Source organism: Lycium barbarum, chromosome 7 (genome assembly GCF_019175385.1).
Source record: "Lycium barbarum isolate Lr01 chromosome 7, ASM1917538v2, whole genome shotgun sequence".
Classification (NCBI taxonomy): domain Eukaryota; kingdom Viridiplantae; phylum Streptophyta; class Magnoliopsida; order Solanales; family Solanaceae; genus Lycium; species Lycium barbarum.
The window spans coordinates 28,452,014-28,475,629 of NC_083343.1; the positions used below are offsets into that span (position 1 = coordinate 28,452,014).

Consider the following 23,616-nt stretch of genomic DNA (forward strand, 5'->3'; position numbering starts at 1 on the left):
ATTGTATATTTATAGTAGATGTAGATCTGTTTGTCTTATATATCTTAATTGTTATTTTTTATTTGTGTTATTTTAATACGTTTGTGTTATTTTAATTTGAACTTAAAATATGATTGTTAGAAGCATTATTATATAAAAGGTCCGATTTGTTTAGTAGCACTTTTGAAGAAATTTGTTGTTATGTTCCTGTTATTTTTGTGGATTGTTATTTAAAAGATCTGAATAAAATTTGTTGTTATGTTGTTGTTATTTTTGTGGATTGTTATATAAAAGATCTGAATAACTAAATAATATATTTTGTTATGGATTGTTATGCTGCTGTTATTTTTGTTAGTTTTGTGGATGTTTGTAAAACGTGGACTGATCCACGTTATACAAAATATATTGTATAACGTGGATCAATCCACGTTTTACAAGTATAAATCACTATCTTAAAACATTGTGGAACTGTGGATATTGCTAATAATGGACCGATGATGACATTTTCGGTACAGGAGAAAAGAATTGTGAAATGTGTCATAAAGAATCGAATTTTTTTCCTCCCATTTTGTGAATGTTGCTTTGTTTGATGTATTTATGCATTACCATAGTAATTTATGACTGCAGAACCTGTAATTTCTTCCCTATGCTCGGAAGTTTGGTATAATTGTGAAACGTGGACAGTTCCACGTTATTCAATATATTTTGTTATGGATTGTTATACAATATATTTTGTTATGGATTGTTATACAATATATTTCATTGTACCTTTAATGTGATATTTATATAGCCAGAAAAGTGAAACTTAATTGATGCCTCAGTAGGCCCAAAAAAAAAATACTTAAAATGTCATGATAATGCTTTATTATATGGGACCTAAGTCTAAGTGGGTAGACAATTATTTTGTCTATACCTTATAATGTGGTCCACTATCAGTGGTTTCTAAATAAAGCGTATGGAAGTTGGCTTTATCTAGCCAGTGCATATTTGTTCTGCTAAAATTGGAATAATATATTTTTTTTTAATAGTGAGTTACTCCAAATAGCTTGATCTAGACTTCATTTTTTTTTTATATATAAGGTATGGAGTTTCCACGGGTATGCGTACATCCGGGGCCAGAAGTGTACGATGTGTTAACACTCCAGGAGAAGCATCGATCAGAGGCTGTGTGGGATGGTTCCTTGAGAGGACCGACCGGATGCCTGTTTCCTCGCCGCGCGGATACTGAATTTTGGAAGCATGTGAGGCGTCATCCTTTTCATCCTCGCATCCTTGACTACTTTGGCCTGTGTGGATTTAGGGGAGTAATAGAGGTAAGATGTGTATCATATGATTGGGCAGTCATCACTACACTTATAGAGAGATGGCGTCCTGAGACGCACACCTTTCATCTGCGTACAGGTGAGGCGACCATCACATTACAAGATATCGAGGTCATGTTTGGCTTGGTTGTTGATGGTTATCCCTTGAATAATCTTAATGCTAGATATATAGATATTGGTGGGTGACAACAATTGATCCATGAGCTTACTGGTTGGGCACTCGGTCTGGATTGTTTTAATGATGTTAGTAGGTTAGAAGTACATAAATTAATTGAATATATTAGAGGCTTAGATGACATTACAGATCAGACCCCAGAAATTGATGTGCAACAGCGGGTTAGGTTGTACTTGCTATGGCTTTGTGGCGGCACGATATTTCCGGATAAGTCTGGTGACTTACTTAATTTAGATTATTTGCTTGACATGCGTGACCTTAGAGCAATGAGTGGACAAGCTTGGGGAGCGGCTGCATTGTCATATTTGTATACTTGTTTATGCTGCGCTTCGTTGAGGAAAGCCAAGGATGTGTGTGGATTCATTTCCTTATTGCAGGTACGTGACCTTTAAAATTATATAATTTTATTTGGTTGTCCTATTTGATAGTTATAAGGTTTTTATGTATTTATTTTAATTTTTTAATATAGGTTTGGGCTTGGGAGCGCATTATACCGATGCAGCCACCATGCAGGGCTCTTCCGCCACACACGGCTCTTGCACGAAGGTGGACTCATCGTAAATCCCGCGAAAATGAGGCACGTGATGTTTTACCCATATGTAGGGATGTATTGGACAACCTAATAGATGGCCAGGTATTTTATCATAATTATGGTTGTTGATGGCGTTTTGATATAATAGTTACGCTTATGTGTAATTTATTTATTTTATTATCATGTAATTTTATGTTCTTTCTATCGTAGTTTGTGTGGCAGCCTTATTCAGAGGCCATCATCAATAGACTCCCTGAGTGGTGTCTGCGTGGCCGAGATATTTGGATGGCGAAGGTTCCCCTTATTTGTGGGATCTATCGAGAGTGGCACATGGTAGACCGCGTTCTCAGACAGTTTGGTAGGAAGCAACATATTCCGGGTCCATGTGCTGAGATTGATCCTTTTCATTACAAACGTGACAAGCGGTATGCTATAAAAGTGGAGGATCAACAATATTTTACAAAAACTGACTTTTTGTGGGGAAATCGTCGGTGTATGAAACTCAAGACCCAGAGTCACTATCAGAGTATTTTTGTTGGTATCGACGTCACTCGCGCACTTTCATAGGAAATCCTGCGCATAAAGTGGATAGAGGATACCAACACATGGCAGACAGGCATGAGGCACTGGTACGTACATTACATTCCATTAGATGTTTGATGTCTTTACATGTGTCTTAGACCACTATCAAATCTTGCAATTTTTTTTAAGGCTTTAGGACATCAAGAATCATACAGGTTGGCTCAGCAGACTATCCAAGATCCAACCAAGTCTGATGAAGTGAAGGAAATAGCAGAGATGTTTAGCCACATTAATACAGAGTCCATGGCTGCTGCCTCTCTGGGGACGATGTTGAGTTTCGCTCCATATTATACACCACCGGCAGAGTATGTTGAGCCACCTACTGTGCAAGTGCCTCGTCATCAACGTCCTAATGTACCAAGACCTGCGGCGCGTGGTAGAGGACGCCAATCAGGTAACAGACGGGGTCGAGCTCCCGTGGATCACCAGTTGGTTGATGAGGAAGAGGTTCGTTTTGATCAAGATATGCCCAGCTCAACGATGCCTGCAGATGATGATGCATATCACCCAATAATAGATTTTATGTCCAGCTCATCGACGTCTGCTCCCGAGGTTCAATCACCAGCGGTAATCAGAAGTGAGGGGCCTTTTCAGGCATTCGCATCGTCTGGGCCTATTAGCCTCGCAGTTATGGCCCAACAGTTTGGTGGTCAGACAAGCAGCTCTTATGGGATGACTGAGGGGCCTTTACCTGCATTCACTGGACAGAGCTCTTCAATTGGGAGGAGACTGAGTTTTACAGACGTGAGTATTCTAACCACTCAAATAGCTTGTATCTTGTTTAAAGTAATGGCTACCTTATGTGTCTATATTATTTATTTTGCATAGCCTCCCATGGCATTTGATGTTGGATCCTCACACATTCCTGTGCCAGATGTACAGACTTTAGAGCCACAGGTTAGCTTTTAATTCAAAGTTTTTGGAGACTTGTGGTTGTTATGTGGTGTTTTGTCTTGGTTGCTTTGGTTATTTGTGTTGGTATATGGTATTGGAGGAACTCCTTGTTACAGGGGAGATGCTGCCCGATTTTACGTAGACAATCAAAGTAATTGCTACGAAAATTTATCATACAAAAATAACTTCTATTTTTGTTATGGCATTTACAGGATACAGGTGTGATAGAAGAGGAGGTTCACCAACGTAGATCAAAACGAGAGCGTCGGCAAACTCGATGTGGCACGGGGGGGAAAAAGGGACACTGTAAAAATTAAATTTTTATTGTATAGTGGGTAACTTCATGTTGAAGTATTAGTATGTAAACTTTATTGAATTCGGAAAAAGATGGACAAGTTACTGTTTTTATTTGCCAATGTCTGTCTGTTTTTATTCAATTCTGGTTCACCTCGTTTCTGCATATTTAATGTGTGTAAAGTTTACAACAAAATTGAATTGGAAAACATTGGCTGGCCAACGTTTTACAATAAAAATTGTAAAACGTTGGCCATCCAACGTTTTCCAATTCAATTTTATTGTAAATCGTTGGCTGGCCTTAGTCATGGTGAGGAAACATCTTGCATTGTAGTATTGGTTGCTGTCATTGGTCCAGATATAAGTGTTGCTACAAAAGCATTGAAGTGTAATTTTGTTGCCAACGTTTTACAAAATATGAATTGTTGGTTTTGCAACAATATGAATTGCAAAACGTTGGCCAGCCAACGTTTTTCCTCCAAAATATAAATTGTTGCAAAACGTTGGCTGGCCAACGTTTTGCAACAATAAAATTTTGTTGATTGGTAATTGATTCGCGCAATAATTGATTCTCGAAATTTTTTTTACGCCAGAGAATCGTTGCAGTCGTCAAATCACGCATGCTGCTGTAAAAGTAAAAACGATCAATAATTTGTAAATTTTTTGTGTAAAATCGCAGAATGCATGTAGTCGTCGAATCTGTCATGCAATCGTCAAATCAAGCGTGTTTTGCGTAAAATCAAATAGTAAAACCCGTGAATCATTAGTTTTATATAAAATCGCAGATTTGTATGTCTCACTAAATTCTACACTTCTCTATTGTAGACTTTATTTTTTACGAACTCTCAACTTCTCTCTTGCACTCTCCATTAATTTTTACTTTTGTATTCTGTTGAAAATAATATGGCGAAAAATTATGTAAGAGTTAATTTATATTGGGGTGGGGAAGTTGTGTACGAAGAAGGTTCAGTTAGATATAACCGTCGTCCGGAAGCCGTACAAAGGTTTCCAATTTCCCTCAAATACGATCGTCTACAACATGTTTTCATAAGCAAAATGGCCATATCTGATCCTAATCTTTCGGTGGTTATCACTGGACGATATCCAACATCAATTACGGCTAGGGGATTTCCCATTTACGAGGAAGCTCTTATTTCGGACGATGACTCCTTATTGTTATTTTTTCGAAGTCCTGATATATTTAGCAATCATATCAGTATAGCCACACTTGACATGTATGCAACTGTTGAACGCTCTACTAATGTTGAAGCACCCACTGACGATGAGTTTGATATTCGGGGTACTACGTATCTTCCCGCTATGAATATTGGGCTTCAAAGAGGTACACTTCAACAAGAAATAATGGTAGGAGTTGGTAGTCAGTCACATAACTTTGGTTGGACTATGCAGAGCTGTGATATTCCTGGACCGAGTAGTGCTCCAGATACAACTGAATTAGGTGGCAGGAGTATAGTTCGATATCACCCTACTCAAGTAGAGTCATTTACAGAAAGGTAAATATAACGATGTTTTATGAAAACTTTCTCATTTACGTTCTATTCAATGTCTTTGTGCGTTTAACCATCACAAGAATACAACATATTATTTGGTTCTCATGTACTATTTTTATAATATAACTTTCAGGATAACTATGTAAATTATTATACTGCAAATTCTAACTAACCTCTTTCATTGTTCATCCATGGAAAATAAAAAGAATACAACATGTTATTTAGTTCTCATGTACTATTTTTATAATATAACTTTATTTTTATTTTTCATTTTGTAATCGACATATTATTTTGATTATTTTTTATTTTTTAATTTGTCCTTGGGGTTAATATAATCTTTTTAAATTTTAATTTTATTTATTTATGTAGGTGTAACGATTTTGAAGAAAACCCCGTATTGACTTAGCTCACACAAATTGTGACCAATAACGACGTAGCTAATGATCACTCCGATAAGTCAGATAGTGATGTCCCATTAGATCACACAGAAACAGACGATGATCACTCATCTGATGGTGATGGTCATTCTTATGAAGACATTACTACTCCGAGTGATGGTAACGTTAGCTACCATTCTAATGCGATTCCATATTTGGACAACACAGAAGAAGGCCCGGATGATTTTGCCTTCATGAGAGATGACGGTCCAATTCGATCTGCACTTTGGGATTGTAAAAAACCTGAATTTATCAGATCAGGTTAGTATGGTGACAATGAATATTCTTTTTATTTGTTGGACCATTTTTAAGGGGTTGATAATTTTCCTTGTACTATGCAATTAGGTATGTTATTTCAGAACAAGCAGGAAATGAAAGGCGCAGTGAGACAATATTGTCTCAAAGAAAAGAAAGAGTTCATTTGTGATCAGTCCAAAGGTAAATTTTGGAGGGTTATTTGCAAGCGTCATATGTTGGGGTGTGAGTGGATGATCCGTTTTAGAGAAATTTCAAGTGGTATGTGGAAGGCAGGCAAAGCGGATCTCCACCACAGCTGTCTGACGGATGATTACAGACCGGATCATTCCAATTTGAACAGTCACCTAATTGCTACTATGTTAATACCATATATTATGGTCGATCCATACATCAGTATTAAGTCAGTTCAGAAAAAAATAAAAGGATTGCATTTGTTTACTCCTAGTTATAGAAAAGCACAAAAGGGGCGTAAGCAAGCTATTGAAATGGTATTTGGTGATTTTGAAACCTCTTTCAAGACATTGCCCCGATACATGGCTGCCTTAAAATATTTCAATCCGGGGACCGTTGTTGAGTGGGAGCACCAATCAACTACAATGCAAGGTGAACACATCTTCAAGTTTCTGTTCTGGGCTTATAAACCAAGCATCGATGGATTCAAAAGTTGCAGGCCTGTCATCTCAATAGACGGTACTCATCTGTACGGTAAGTATGAGATGAAACTGCTATTTTCTGTTGGAATTGATGCAAACAATAACATTTTTCCACTTGCATATGCTATTGTTGCACGTGAGAGCTTTGAGTCCTGGACGTGGTTCCTTGTGTTGTTGTGGAGACATATTGTTCGTGAGAGACAAGGAATTGGACTTATTTCTGACCGTCATCAAGGAATCTTGCAATGTGTCCAAACACACGATTGGTTACAACCACCATCCACACACTATAGGTTTTGCGTTCAGCATTTGAAAAGCAACTTCAATAAAAAGTTCCTCAGTAGTGACCTTGAGAAGCTAATGTGGTTGGCGGCTACAGAGCACCAGAGGAAGAAGTATAAAATGAGGATGGAACAAATCAAAACAATGTCATCTCCAGCGTATTTGTGGTTAAAAGCTCTTCCGGAGGAAAAATGGACATTGCATAAGGACAACGGTCATAGGTGGGGGGCTATGACAACGAATGTCTCCGAGTCTTACAACGGTTTATTGAAGAAAGCTCGTGGATTGCCCGTTACTGCCATGGTCCATTATACGTTTAAAAATCTTGTTGATCGGTTTGTTGAAAGAAGCACCCTTGCTGATTTGTTGATTGCGGATAAAAAGTTTTGGCCGCACGCTGTTGAAAAGAAGTTTGATGAATACTGGGAGAGGTCCCTAAAGCATACTGACATGCAGCAATACAATGCAACTGAAGGGGTCTTTGAGATTCTGACATTTTCACACGAAGGTAAGGGCGGAAATATACATAAAGTCTCTGCCGAAGGGAAAAAGTGTTCGTGTGGAAAGTGGAGAAACTACCATATGGCATGTTCACATGCAATTAAATTTTGTGATATTCGCGGAATTCAACCAAAGACCTATGTTAGCAAGTACTACAGTTGCAGGTTTTATAAGCAAACGTACAGTGGAAAATTTTCATTGTTGGGTGATGAGGCATATTGGCCACCTTCTCCCTTCAGTTTAATTGCAAATACTGAATACGAGCGAACTTCAGGAGCGCGGAGTACAACTAGAAGGAGGAATGAAATGGATATAGCTCCTGCTCGCATGGCTAGAAAGTGTAGTACGTGCAAGCAAACAGGTCATAACAAGAATCGCTGCCCCGATAGAAATCAGTAGTTGTTGTTGCTTGTTGGTTTTTATGTTTTTTCTTAACTTGTACAATTGTTGTTTCTTTATGTACTCTTCCAAGAATATATAACATGTCTTGTGCAGTTTAATAGTTAGTATGTAATTTAACATTTACCACTCAGTTAATGTGTGACGTTTATTTAACTTATATTTAATTTTTTATTTCTGTTCGCATATATAACACATTTAATTATTTGCATGTGTTAAAATATTTATTTGAGTTAATCATGCTTTAAAAATTAAAAAAATCAATATTTTTTTTTTATTAAAAACATAACCGAATATGATTTAAATCTAGGCAACGTCTTACAGAGTGAGTATTTGGAAAACGGAAAAAATTTACATGTATAACGTGGATCAGTCCATGTTATACAAGTTATAATTGTATAACGTGGACTGATCCACGTTATACAATTTATATTGTATAACGTGGATCAGTCCACGTTATACATGTAAATTTTTTTATTTATTTTTTTCGTTGAATCGTCTGACAAGTTAAAAAAAAAATTGGGGTATATCGTGGATCAGCCCACGATATACCCCTTTTGGTATAATAATTTTTGGACGTTCCCTTTTGGTAAAAACCGTGTATTTTTATACCCTTTAGGCTCCGGACTCGCTAAAATTGCGTGCTGCATTAGGTAACTGTTACGCAACGACCGAAAATATGAAAATGACATGAAAATGCAGCAGTTTCTGCTGGTGAATATGTAGCTTTTGGATACGGGGTTCGTATGTAACTTAACCATATAATGAGTTTAGTTTAGTACTAAAACCTTAAATATTTTTGAACTCATAGATGCTTAATTCTGGACCGTTGTTTGTTTATGGTTCTTTCTATAGTATGAACATCAAGCTGCTGAAATTATATAGGTAGTTAAAGTCTGAATAAGAATGTGCATGATTTTTTTTATTATTTCTGTTGTTGAAAAGAGGTGATAATAATTGAGGGACTACACGCTTAGTAAGAGATCTTATTGCACTTAAAAAAAAAAAAAAGAATAGTTAGACTGCTCTAGAGAGAAATGAACAATCCAGGACTTGTCAAATTGGCTAAATTTGCATTATTGAAATTTGAAAGGGAGTTGCCAAGATTAATGTTAAATTAGACAACCGGAATTGTTTATTTTTGGGTCATATTGACCCACATTATTTTAGACGAATAGTCACAAAACAAAACAAAACAACAAATTTAAGAGCAGGATTAACTGAATGGATAAGCTACGTGAATCACAAAAACTCAAGAAAAAAACAAAACAAAAAAACAAGACAGGACATATATTATAATTTATGCTCTAGAATTTGGATTATATAAAGCATAAAAGTACAAGAGTCGAAGATATCATCCACTCTTAATAGTTTCTAGCAAATTGATTAATTTTATAACTAGCATGGTGTACTCCCCTCCTTTCCCTTTCTTGTCCACGTGTAATTTTGCACACCCTTAACAATTAATAAATGAAGGTATTTATTTTATTATAATATTCATATTAATTGATGTATAATCTCAATAGACTTGAAAAATGATTTTAAAATGTACAATTAATATTAAGGGTAAAATAAGAAAATTCTTTCTCTTGATATATGTTAAAGTGACCAAATAAAAATGAAAATTTATTTTTAGTATAGTGGATAAGTAAAAATGAACGGATGAAGTAACTAATAAACTTGAAGAAAAGAAGTAACTAATAGACCTGAAGAAAGTTGAGATTACAGTTCCAAATACTTTCACCAATAAATTGCTTGCTTCCGAAATTTTTGGAGTTGAGCACAGTCAATCTCAACTACTAGTAGAATATCACCATCAAAACATTTGAGTATTTTAAAATTTTTAAATAAAACATAACCTAAACAAGTTAATGAGTCGAGATGAACTCTGTAAAGAAATAAAGAAATTATATAACATGAAATTTTAGTGCGATCAGTGTTTTAAAAGGCATTTTCTGAACGAGTCCCGGGGCGAACACATCGAGACGTAAATATCATGGAGTGTGAGCCCCAACCTTTTGGGTGTTCGCCTAGGCTTAAGTCCCAACAATCTGTGCTTTCATTTGGGGCATAAGCCCTAAGAACTTTTTCAAATTTGAGTCAAAATTACTTAATAAATTGTTAAATATCTCTTTTTTTTTTAAAAAATTATTACATAGGGGGTAGGCGAAAGGGAAATAGGGGAGGAGATTACAACGTGGGGATTCGAATCTTCACCAACAAGGTGAAAGTTCAGGTAACCAACCAACTGAGCTACTAGATCCCTACGAAAAGTTAAATATCCAAAAGTTAACTCATAGTTAATTCTTAAACTAAAAATCTCAAAAGTCAAAAGTATTTTCTAATTGTTTATCCTAATTTTATAATCTTTTATCTTTGTTGTTTTTGAAGTAACAGATACATTAGACCTTTGTATGCAAAGTGCAAACTACAAAGCAAATAGTTTTTTCCTCCAATTCTTACTATGCTTCCGTGCTTGCATTTTCCTTCTTCATGCTTTATTTTCTCCAAGATTTTTTTTTTAGCATTCTTCAATTTAGCTTTTTCAAGGTAGTTTTTAGTTTTAGAATTTTCCTTTGGTATCGCTCTAATGTTTTGAATTCACTATTCTGGCTATTCGTATGATAATGAGTCTTAATTTGTTATCTAATTTTAGGTTTTAAAACAATAATTTTATATTATTGTCTATCTTTGAATAATTAGGATAGAATATCATTTTTACAACTCTAACTATGTTTCATCATATCCATGTTATTGGTGTAATGCATCTTTACGTATCAAGATTTTCTTTACAGATTCATGCACATGTTAGCATATTAATAATAGATATATTCATTTTCCTACTATTTTTTATTTTATAATTTTAATATATTTTTATATTTTATGTTTATTTTATTAATTTAGAAATTTTGCCTAGTCACGTGGATTTATACGCTACGGAGTATTTTGCATTTGTGATCATCAAATTAAAAGAAATATTTTGCGATTTCTTGAATTTATAAATTTTAAAAATAATTCTTCAAATATAAGTAAGGGTGTCAATGGTGTAGTTCGGGCGGTTATTTTATAAAATTTATACCATATCGATTTTTTGTTTATTGAATTTTGTATATCGAAAATTAGATTTTCGAATCGTCCCAGCATCTCGGTTTCTCTTTGGTATCGGTATAGGTCGGTTAATTTTCGGTATCTTTTAAAAAATACATCATGGAGTCACTAGTAGAAGTTAGACACGATACGATGCATACTTCTGTAGGACTTTAGCAAAAACTTTGTAGACATTTTTCTATTTAAAAAGTGATGAATCAATAAAACGTGAAAGACGACAAGAATAAATATTCATCCCACTATTATGGTTGTGTAAAGCAATGTTAAGCAAAGCAAAATATATAACTTAGATCAGAAAAAATCAATCAACATGAGACTCAACAACTGTATTTACTAAGGTTAAGTATCCAATAAGAGAAATTTAAATCATACTAGAGGAAATATATTTAATACCTTTTAGCTTGTTAAACAAGATCGTTGGAATACCTTGTAGTTTACATGTTACTATTAGAGATGCTAGAACTAATTTAGACTCAATGTACATGAGTAGTGTAATATGTTTCAGTATTAGAACTGTTGCCGGCCTATATTGATTTTCATCACCTGGGCCCAAGGCGAAAATTTTAATATTTTGTTATTCTTAAACTTAAGATATAAGTTATATTTACACATAAGTTTATTCCATATGGTTCAGTATTTTTCCAATTTATTTTTATAAAATTTAAAACCTACCTAATTATTCGGTATGATTATAAATTTGTATAAAAATCATCGATTTTATTAAAAGAAACCTAAAAATTGATTCGATCGATTAAGTCTGTTTTTTTAAAAGAACCACTTACACCCCCTAAATACAAGAAGTGAAAGATATCAATTCTTTTAAAAGTTGCACATAATTATTTTATTCTTGAGCTGATAAAGAAGACTTGTGTAAATAAAATCTCTTATTCGAATAATGACTCTAACTCCCTCCGTTTCAATTTATTTGTTATACTTTTTTTTAGTCCGTTTAAAAAAAAAATTATTTTCTTCTTTGTCAACTATTGAATTACAATTTTCCAAATGGCATGATCTACATATTTAAAGTTTAAGACTACTAAAAGTCTTTCTTTACTGATTTTTTAAAAACTTTCTAAAACAATGCTTCATTGAAAACGTTTGTCGCCTAGGACCACCTAAGTGGCTAAGTGAATGGAAAGATATTCTCTTTTAAGATTTATCAATATATTTGACAATGACAGACATGTAACATCTTCTCATACCAAAAACTAATTTATTTTCAATGTTGTATTTCTTTCTGTTTACTCCCGAATTTAGATAATCAATTAAATTTGTGAGTGAGGTATAGGATATGTAGTTGTGCCTTGAATCTATTTGATAGAGAAAAGAAATATATGAATATACTACGAAGAAGCAACTGATAATCGGTGGTTTGCTGCAGGTTTGTGTGTTTACTAACATATAAGTGTTACTTGATTGAATAAATTTAAGAGATGAACACAGCAAATGTGGACCGAAATCAGATATTTGAGAGAGACATTTATATAATTTTGCTATTACAAGAGTTCTTGATATGAATAAGCCAACCCTTTAAAAGTAGGGCAATGACCCCTATTTATAGCATTGCCCCATGGGCTTCATACAACAAGTGTGTCTAAAAAATAAAGAAAAAACTCTGAAGTGGAGCAGGTTGGATTAGGTTGATCATACGGTCTGACACCCGTACGATTGGCAGTTGAACATGGCAGGACGCTATCGACGCGTGGCAATCGTGTAACGGATCTCCCGGACCAACAGCTACAACCAAACGGACCAACGGCCACGACCAAACGGAGGAACGACCACGATCAGCTCGGCTATGAAGAAATCGGACCAAATGAGGTTCTTCCCTCTCTTTGGTCAAAACACTCCTCCGGTCCAAAAAGAAAGCCTTCGTGCATATCCTCATTTCTTTCTTCCCTCGGTCACTGGTATTACAGGCTCATCAGATACCCGATTTTTACCGTATATAGATAGTCCCCACACTTTCTGGACCGAAGTTTTATCGGAGTAACGGGAAGTGGATGAATCAAGGAACCGGTGGCTCCATTCGTCCATTATTATCTTTTCATTTTGGCGGGAACAGTTGCGTCACGTCCCTCTGCCATCGGCCACGTGTCATATCCCGGATGGTCAGCTCTGACAACCGCCGTAACGCACGTCGTTTCAAGTCGATTCTCATTAATTATGGGACACGTGGCCTTCCCCGATTGGCTGGGCTCTTGTAACCGCCCGATCCCATGCCTATAAAACGTCCCTTACCTCTTCACTTCAACATTTTTACATCTTCATCTCTTCACCTCTCTATTTCAAGTTTTTTGCCTCTTACCCATTTCATCTCTTTACTCATAATCATCTAAAAACTCACATTTGCTGTTGATTTGCTGTTGATTTGCTGTTTGCACTACGTAAAAAAGGAACGATACTGCCAATTTCTCCATTTGTCGTTCTTGCGTGTTGCTGCTTCCTCCTTTCGTTCTTTGCCATCTTTGAATTCTTCTACTGTCACCTTCACTTTTTAACTTCTTTTTTGCATTCTCCCAATCTCTCTATCCCATATTTTCAAATGTCTGCCAATACTGAAACTACTTCCCATGATGCCCCCTCGGTTTTTTCTCAAGGAACCGAGCCAACTTCTCCAGCCAAGGCAAAAAGCACCTTCGAGCCCACTGCCTCGGACATAATACCGGCCAAACCCAATTTTAACAATGATTTTGAGGTTGAAAAGCCTTCTCCGGTATCCGATAGAGGGTATGATGTGAGGCGGTATCCCTCATCCATTACCGAGGATAAACTTGATCTAGTCCGGGCTGATTGTGGGTGGGACACCCGTTCAGTTCAAGTTTTTGCCCTCGGGCCAAGCGAATCAGTCACTGACCATCGGGAAGGTTTTTTATACGTTTACACTTACCCCTTCACTCTCAAGCTCGACCCCCCGGTTGATCCGGTCATCTTAGACATGTGCCACACCTATAATGTGACCTTGGCACAGATTGGCCCGATCGTTTGGAGGGTCGTGGCCTGCCACCGGCTGCTGGCCAATAACACCGGGAAGGAGCTTACGCTGGCCCACTTGATCCGTTTATATTCCCTGAGGTTGTTCCGGGGAGGCGTAATAAAACTCGCAAAGCGTAGTCGGAATCCATTTTTCTCAAAACTGGACGAAGATAGAGACAGGGGCTGGTTGGAGCGATATGTCCGGGTGCGGACCTCGGACATTATCCCGGACAACTATATGCCTTTTCCGGAAAGGTGGAATAATAATCTTAAGTCTGAATTCTTTTTAACAATTGCTTGTGTTTTGTTTGATCTTCAGCTTATCCATCTTCCCACTGCTCCTTATCTATGTTAGCCGTGGGTTGGATTCCTCCGGTCGTCCGGGATCTCAACGAATGGGTTGCTGCTCTACTCAGCCAACATTCCCACGACAATCGAACGTGGGGTCACCTGTCATGTGGCCGATGGGTCGCCCAGAACCACAGTAATATTTGGTTTATGTCCGTATTTATGGCATCTTCTACCCTTCTGTAACATCTTCGATTTTCAGGTTTACCTAAGGGGTCGGTGGATCCAAGGCCGGAGTCAGCAGCAGAACCAGAAATGTCGGCACCCGAGTTCGATTCGGCGGGTGCCTCTCGTATCCTTGCTGCCGCCGCCAAGAGAAAAAGGCCCTCGGACAAAGGGTAGAAACCAAAGAAACGGGCGAGGAGCGTTGTTAGGACTTTGAGGGATGAGGCAGAGCCCGAGCTCCTCGTTCGAAGTATCAGTGCGGCTCCTTCCGTGGCTGCCATACCGGAGGGGGGCATCACTGTTTCACCCTTTCCTTCAACCGGGGAAAGACCTTCGGTTCCGGCATTACCCACAGGTGCAAAATAAATTCTTTACCCGACTCCTCTAAGGTCGATTGAATTCGTCGATATTTCAGGTGAAGCTTCTTCCGAGGAAACCCCCTTGCAAAGGACAAGAAGATCTGCGGGGGGGGGGGGGGGGGGGGGGGGGGGGGCAGCAGCTGCCGAAGTGGGTCAAAGAACTGAGTCGGTCCTGGAGACCGAAGTCCCCATAGATGTGGGTCCGCTGCCTGACTGTGAGCCTACTGCGACTACGGAGACCCCCGCTTTTGCTGAAGCAGCTGAGGCCGTTCCAAGTTCTCCAACTCCGGCTTCAAGGTCGGATGAGTTTGAGGACATGTTCTCGGGCACTCCTCCCGCTACCGGCGAAGCTGCTAGATTCGGACATCTCTCGATCCCTCGGGCCACGAGGGCCGCTAGCCGTACCTCTAAATCTGGTGCCAGGGACAGCTTGGTGCGCATTTTTCCGGCCCCAAGTGTGGAGCCGAGGAGGACAAGATAGGCTACGATCACCGTTCCCGAGGATTGCAGCTTTCTTTCTCGCCCGGTGGGCGTAGCAGGCTATCTGAGGCCTCTTGTCTCGGACTCGGACAAGCGAAAAATGAACGGGGTCTCTTGGAAGTGCCTCATTAACGAGGGTATGCACGCGGGCAACCGGGTAAGTTTATCAGCCATCCTTGCATAATTTCACCGAGAATTTTTAGTCTCGTTTGTTCAAGTTTTTAACTTGCTTTATTTGCAGAGTGTGGTGCTCGTCAACGAGGCTTTCGTCCGTGCCCAGCAAGAGGTGGACGACCACAAGGGCCAGCTGGATGCTCAAAGCTAAGAGACCGAGAAGTTTTTGCATCTTCTGCGAGTGAAGGAGGATGAGTTGAATCAAGCAATTACTCTTTCCAACCTCCGACCCGAGCTCGACGCAGCAAAGGCCGAAAATCGTCAGTTAAATGGTGAGCTATCCGCGATGGCCGAATATAACTGGAGTCTCGAAGCTGACAAGATCGGCCTTAGCCGAGACAATACTAATTTATCCTCAAGGCTCGGTGAGTTTGAAAACACCGTCGCTCAACTCCGGGAGGAGCTGGACTCTGTCAAGTCCGATGCTATAAGCATGGCCGAGAGGCATCGGCAGCTCGAATCCGAGAATTCCCGGTACAAAGAGCGCATGAGGGTGCTCGAGGAGAAGGCGGAGAAAAGGGGCCAGATATGTGTTGATCTAAGAGTCGAACTCGAAGAGACAGCTGATGCTAACGACACTCTCAAGGCCGAGCTCGAGTCAGCCATCCAAATGCAGAATGTCCTCGGAGAGGCTCGGGATGTTTTGGCGGCAAAGTTAGCCCAGGCCGAGGCCGATTTGGAAGAGGCTCTGAAGAGCGTGGAGGCCGCCGAGGCTCATGCTACTATTGCTGCCGAATATGAGAAATGGAAGTCTCGGAGGATCACCCTGGAGCAAGCCGAACACGGCTTTACGGATCTTCCGGCCCTGATTCTCGAGGCTAAAAGAGTCAAGGAAGAGACTAAGGGTGCCCTCGGGTCTGACTCCAACGACGCTGAGCGGACAGTGTCCGAAGCCTGCGGATCCAGCCATGCCGGGTAGATTAGGGCATGTACTTAGCCTTTTTATTATTATTATTATTATTATTATTATTATTATTATTATTATTATTATTATTATTATTATTATTATTATTATTTTGGAGTCTCCAATGTAAAAATCCTTCGTATAAATAGAACATGTATTTTCCTTGATTCTTTTACTTTGTTTGAATGTTTGTTGCGACTTTCGACCGAACTGTCGGTCTGCTTTAAAGAGTCATTATTTCTGACTATGCCTGAACATCGACTTTTCACTTCATCCGGTACATTTTGTCCGAGAATTTTACTGAGTTTTTGCCCGTGGGACTTATCTTATGTTTTGTGAATTCGGACGTCTCCGAATCACGACGGGCATTTTTAGGGCCGAAATTTTTTGGCTATTTTTATTTTTTTAGGGCCGGTATTTTTCGGACACCTGAATCTCAGCCTTGGATAACTTTTGATGTAAGAGTCCCCGTTTGTGGGGTTAACGATTTTGGCTCGGATCGCTATGACCTTGCTGACTTTGTCGAATTTTGACCGTAATGCCCGGTATTGGGTATATGAATGGAGTAGTGCCGAAATACGGCGGTAATCCTCGGGGTAAATTGCTTTAACAAGAAGACGTCCGAGATATCGTTATCCAAAGTTTCGATAATTTTTGCATTGCAAGTATTTATATACATGAGGAAATTTTTTTCCTTCTGCCTTTGCCGTAGCAAATACTAAATGGACACGATTCATTCTGATCGTTTGGTCCTTACATCGGAACCTAATATTTTAGGTCCGGTTTTGCTTGTTGAGCTCCTCCGATTTCCGCTAACCGGGGTAAACTTTGAAGTGGGTATTATAGTCCCCTAGCGCTTATTCGAGCTGCAAGATCGGGTGAGTGCTATCAATTCCCCACTCGTACAGTGCGACCCCGAGTATCCGAACGTTTGTCCTTTATCTTCGTCGAGTAACACGTTGTACTTGCTGCCTCATTAAAAACCTTGTCGGAAAACCCATTTTGGGACAAAACCGTACTAAGGAAAAGAGTGCAACACGTGTTTTCAGATCTAGATTCTTTTCTTTAGCCGGTACTTGACTTTCTGCAAAAAGAAAAAGGTTAATTTGAAAACATGGGGAGTCCATACCTTAGCAGTAGTATCTTTTCAGATGAGCCACATTCCAGTTGTTGCGCAACCGTTTCCTGTCCATGGATTCCAACTGGTATGATCCTTTGCCCGTTATCTTGGTTACCTTGTACGGTCCTTCCCAGTTCGGACCCAGTTTTCCTTCGTTGGGATTCTTGGTGTTCAAGGTAACTTTTCGAAGCACCAAGTCCCCAACTTGGAAATGCCGAAAGTTGGCTCTCCGATTGTTGTACCTTTCTATTCTCTGTTTCTGGGCTGCAATGCGGACTAACGCGTTTTTGCGAAGTTCATCCGCGAGGTCGAGTTTTACGGCCATGGCCTCCTCGTTTGACTCCTCGGTGGAATATCTGAATCGGAAAGTCGGCTCACCAACTTCTACGGGAATAAAGGCTTCAGCCCCGTAGACCAACGAGAAAAGAGTTTCTCCCGTGCTTGACTTTGATGTGGTTCTGTAAGCCCACAACACCTCCGGTAATATTTCCCTCCAATGATGCTTTGATGCTTCAAGTCTTTTCCTCAGATTTTGGATTATTATCTTGTTCGTGGATTCCGCCTGTCCGTTCGCACACGGGTGATACGGAGCTGATACAATTTTCTTGATCTTCAACCCCTCGAGGAAATCGTTGACTTTGCCACCCACGAACTGGGGTCCGTTATCACAAGTTATCTCAGCAGGGAGGCCGAAGCGACAGATGATGTGGTCCCACATGAAGTCAATGACTTCCTTCTCTCTGATTTTTTCAAAGGCCTGCGCTTCAACCCACTTAGAGAAATAATCAGTCAATAACAGAATAAAACGGGCTTTACCAGGTGCCCACGGTAACGGACCAACAATGTTCATTCCCCACTTCATAAAGGGCCAAGGTGAAACCACCGAATGCAGTAACTCCCCGGGTTGGTGAATCATCGGAGCATGTCTCTGACACCCGTCACATTTTTGGACGAAATTTTTCGAATCTTCCTCCATCCGGTTCCAGTAATAGCCGGCTCTAATGATTTTTCGGACCAGAGCTTCGGCACCGGAGTGGTTACCGCAGGTTCCTTCGTGCACCTCTCTCATCACATACTCCGTCTCTCCGGGGCCCAAACACTTAGCCAGGGGCCCAAAAAAAGTCCGTCGATACAATTGGCCGTCTACCAAGCAGAAACGCGCAGCTTTGGTCCTTAATGATCGTGATTCTTTTGGGTCATTCGAGAGCTTTCCATCACGCAAGTAGTCGATGTACTTGTTGCGCCAATCCCAAGTTAAACCCATTGTGTTTATTTCGGCATGCCCGTTTTCTATTGTCGTGTTCAACAAGTGCACCGTAGTCCCGGGGTTGATTTCTTCCCCCTTGACCGAGGACCCCAAGTTTGCCAATGCATCGGCTTCAATGTTCTGCTCCCTCGGTATATGCTGCATCATCCATTCTTTAAATCGGTGAAGTATCACTTGGATTTTTTCCAGATACCTCTGCATCCGTTCGTCCTTGACCTCGAAGACGCCGTTAACCTGGTTTACGACCAAGAGCGAGTCGCATTTTGCCTTGATTATTTCAGCCCCCATACTCCGGGCTAATTCCAAACCTGCAATCATAGCCTCATACTCGGCTTCATTATTAGTCAATTTAATAGTTCTAATGGATTGCCGAACGGCATTCCCGACCGGAGTTCTAAGGACGATTCCTAGCCCAGAACCTTTGAGGTTCGAGGCTCCATCCGTATGTAGCGACCAAATACCCGAGGCTTTCCCCGAGGTCAGCAAAAGTTCTGTCACGACCCATCCCCGTGGGCCGCGACTGGTGCCCTATTTGGACACCCAAACATACTTAAGTACCAGATCGACATATCAAAGGTTTAGTCAAACTTAACATACGTCATTTAAGCAGATACTGAAAACAAATATCGTTTTAAGCGGTCGCCCGTACAGAACATCATATCAAATCCTGTAGGCTGGCGGAATAGACATCGCCCAGATATACACACTTATACAAACAAATGGGCCGTTTTGGCCATAATAGCAAACGGGACCGCATTAAGACGCAGATCATAATCACAAACGAACAAACATGACCCATGACCCACATATATGACTACAGGCCTCTACAACCATGACAAAAACATATGACGGGACAGGGCCCCGCCGTACCCAAATAGTCATATATAAACAGAATATATATAACAGAAGGTATGTACCAAAAATATGAGCTCCGGATCAAAAGGAGTAATCCAAGTGGCAGAATGTGTATCCTATACTGGAGGATCACCAAAACGAGCGTCCGTACCTGCGGGCATGAAACGCAGCCCCCGAAGAAAGGGGGTCAGTACGAAATATGTATTGAGTATGCAAAGCATGAAATACAGAAATCCGAATCATAACCGAAGTGAGGAGTACCGAATATGGATACAGAATGAGTATATCAAAATCTGTGCAGAATATATATATATATATATATATATATCGTGCAAATAAAAATCATGCATAAGGCTCATGAACGTGGCCGCCACTCCGACGCTGGCGCCACAACACATCATACTCCAGAAGGTTTCATATCTCCGTACAATCCCCGAACATATCGTATCATCGTACATATCACAACACCAGAACATATCATATGCCATATCACATCATAACGCCGTATATAAGCGGTACCCGGCCCTATGGCGAGGTCTCGGGAACCGTAACACATCATACTTCCGAATATCACATAGTGCACACGATCACAAAACCGGCCCGAGATCCGGCGAACGATATCATAGTAGTAGGCACGAGCGGAGTAGTGCGGAAACCATATGCATATACATATTTAAATAAATTCCAAGACTCGATGAATAAATACATATACATACTAATATTAGAAGGCTCAAGGTAAGCATCGAGTCCATCAGAATTAGTATACCAAAGTTGCGAACTTTCAAATTACCAAACTTTCGAAAAACACTTCATAGGTCATTCTCTGAAAATTTAGTATCATTCATATTGAGGAGCTTTCAAATAACATTATAGGGTACTTCAAACGGAGCCTTAGAATCATATGCACATATCCGAAATATACATATCCAAACTTAGGCCATATCAAATATTTTTCGAACCACATCCGGAAACGTATCGACTAGTACTTCAAACATCATAGGCATGTGTCAAGTCATATGGAATAGTTTATGGAAATCAAAGACATAGGTCATCCTAGTGGCTCTAGGAGTAGAATTTTCTTTAGAGCATACATATATGTCATTCGTTTATTTCATAAAGGTCATGCCAAAAAGGAAGAAAGGTAAGCTTTACATACCTCGATCGCTCGCTAACAAAACTCGATCACTCGCCAACCAAATCCCGACTCAAGTCTCGGGCTCTCCAATATCTACAATAATATTATCAATTACCAAACATTAGCTACAAGTACTTAGAAATTCAGTTTTTAACTAGTACTTGTCTACAGAAATTTCGGCAGCATCTCCCCTGTAAATTTAACATCCCCGAGAATACAACTCGGCCAAATTCATCAACAACCACACCAACAACACCAACAACCATACTAATAACATCAAAACCCAATTTAAAATGCATTCCAACACTAGTAACCTTCCTTTCTATATATTTCATCATTATTTAATTCAACTGCGCATTTTCAAGCAAATCTCAAGGTTCACATATTCATTATTAATTCAAAATCGACCAAATACAATTCAAAGCATTTCATACAATTCTACAAAATATTTCCATAATCCCACTATCACCATATTCCATTCGAAATCTCCACAATTGCGACAAGGTCGCAACGTCGCATTTTCTTCTTCCAATTCCATCAACAACAACAACAATTTGCATCTTACAACTCCATTCCCATAATTACATAAACTATAATAAAATCACACACTTTCCGACAACAACTTAACAACAAATTTTTCATGCTAACTAGAACCATAAATTTTCCATTTACATCACAAGGCCACAACAACATAATTAACATACTAAACAACTTCAATTCATCTTCCTTCACAAAAGACACCACACGGCCATAACACACACACACACACGGCTCACACACCACACACAACATCTCCATATTTTTCATTAAATTCTACTCACTATAACAATATAAATTTTCCATAAGAAAAGGGTAGAATTCTTACCTTTTTCCAATTTTTTCACTTGGTAAAAAAAGTACTTTCTTGCCTCAAAATTTATATCCCGTTGAAGAGGGTCTTGAACTTAGTAGGTATACTAGAAAATTACAATTTTTGGACTCAAGATTGATGGGCTAAAATTTTTCTTCTTTTTTCTTGTGTTGGCCGAATGGCCTTCTTTGTGATGCTCTCAGTTCTATTTTCTTGAAGCTTCTAATATGTTGAAGAATAATGGCCCCTTTCCCTTTATAACACATGGGTTTTAATTGTTTATAGGCTTGGGCCCTTTTTAACGGGTATGGTCGGCCACTCCTTGTGGATTGGGCCTCTTGTTCTTTTTTTTTTTCATTTCATTAAAGCCCAATTTGCTACGGGTCTTATTTGAAATTCCCGAAACTAATTTCTAAAATTTCCCATTTTGCCCTTGGCCTTCCTCCATATTTCCGCATCAATATTTCATGAACCACACCTATATATTAAATAAAATCAAAATATGGCCTTATTTCTTACAAGTCAAAATTATTTCGAATTTTCCGAATATGCAAAAATACGGGATATAACAAGTTCTTTCTCGACCTCGGGGACCATAGCCGAGGTGAAATCTGCCACAAAATCGGCCAAGATCTGGGACTTGATGGTCGTTCGAGGTTTGTACTCGATATCATATCCGCTAATTTCTACGACCCATTTAGTTAGTCTACCCGATAATTCCGGTTTATGCATGATGTTTTTTAGGGGGTAAGTAGTCACTACGCATATTGGATGGCATTGAAAGTAGGGCTTGAGCTTTCTAGAAGCACTTACCAATGCCAATGCCAATTTTTCCAAGTGGGGATACCGGGTCTCCGCATCCCCCAAAGTTCTACTTACATAATAGATAGGGAATTGCGTACCTGATTCTTCTCGGACCAAAACGCCACTTACCGCTATCTCGGAGACAGCAAGGTAGAGAAAGAGTTGCTCGTCCGCCTTTGGCGTGTGCAACAGCGATGGGCTGGACAAGTATCTCTTTAATTCTTGTAAAGCTCTTTGACACTCCGGTGTCCAAACGAAGTCGTTCTTTTTCCTCAATAGGGAGAAGAAGCGATGACTCTTGTTCGAGGACCTCGATATGAAGCGACTCAACACCGCTATCCTCCCGGTGAGCCTTTGTACTCCTTTGACGTTATTCACCACCTCGATATCCTCGATGGCCTTGATCTTGTCCGGGTTGATCTCGATCCCCCGGTTTGACACCATGAAACCCAAAAATTTACCGGACCGGACCCCGAAGGCACATTTTTCCGGGTTGAGCTTCATGTTATACTTGCGGAGCATATCGAAGGTTTCCTCCAAATGTTTTAAATGGTCCTCTGTTTCCAGGGACTTGACCACCATGTCGTCAATGTAAACTTCTATTGTTTTCCCTATTTGTTCTTCGAACATCCCATTAACTAGGCGTTGGTAAGTTGCACCGGCATTTTTTAATCCAAAGGCATGACATTATAACAGTAAGTCCCATATCGGGTAATGAAGGATGTTTTATCTTGATTCTCCGGGTGCATCCGAATCTGGTTATACCCAGAGTAGGCATCGAGAAAACTTAACATCTCATGCCCAGCCGTTGCATCGATCATTCTATCGATGTGAGGCAACGGAAATGAATCCTTCGGGCATGCTTTGTTTAAATCCTTGTAATCAACACACATTCGAAATTTATTACCTTTCTTGGGCACCACTACCACGTTAGCTAGCCAGTCCGGGTACTTACCTCCCGGATAGAACCTATTTTTAAAAGCTTTGTTACCTCGTCTTTTACGAAGGCGTGTTTTGCTTCCGCCATGGGTCTTCTCTTCTGATTCACTGGGGGAAACTTTCCGTTTAAGCGGAGCTTGTGAGTTGCTACTTCCGGTGGTATACCTGTCATATCTATATGGGACCATGCGAAACAATCTGCGTTAGCTCGAAGAAATTCAATTAACTTGTTCCTGAGCTCCGGGGTTAACCCCGTGCCCAGGTATACCTTTCTGTCCAGTAGATATTCGAACAAAATGATCTGCTCCAGCTC

At 39.6% G+C, this 23,616-nt stretch overlaps 1 protein-coding gene across 1 annotated transcript; it reads left to right on the forward strand.

The window, feature by feature from the left end:
* Positions 1 to 1,058: 1,058 nt before the first annotated feature.
* LOC132602220 (uncharacterized) lies at positions 1,059 to 3,884 on the forward strand. The gene is made up of 6 exons (XM_060315181.1): positions 1,059 to 1,853; positions 1,946 to 2,110; positions 2,219 to 2,637; positions 2,720 to 3,334; positions 3,419 to 3,487; positions 3,697 to 3,884. The coding sequence occupies exons 3-6, from the start codon at positions 2,614 to 2,616 to the stop codon at positions 3,799 to 3,801; spliced, it is 813 nt and encodes a 270-aa protein (XP_060171164.1). The 5' UTR covers positions 1,059 to 1,853; positions 1,946 to 2,110; positions 2,219 to 2,613; the 3' UTR covers positions 3,802 to 3,884.
* Positions 3,885 to 23,616: the final 19,732 nt, after the last annotated feature.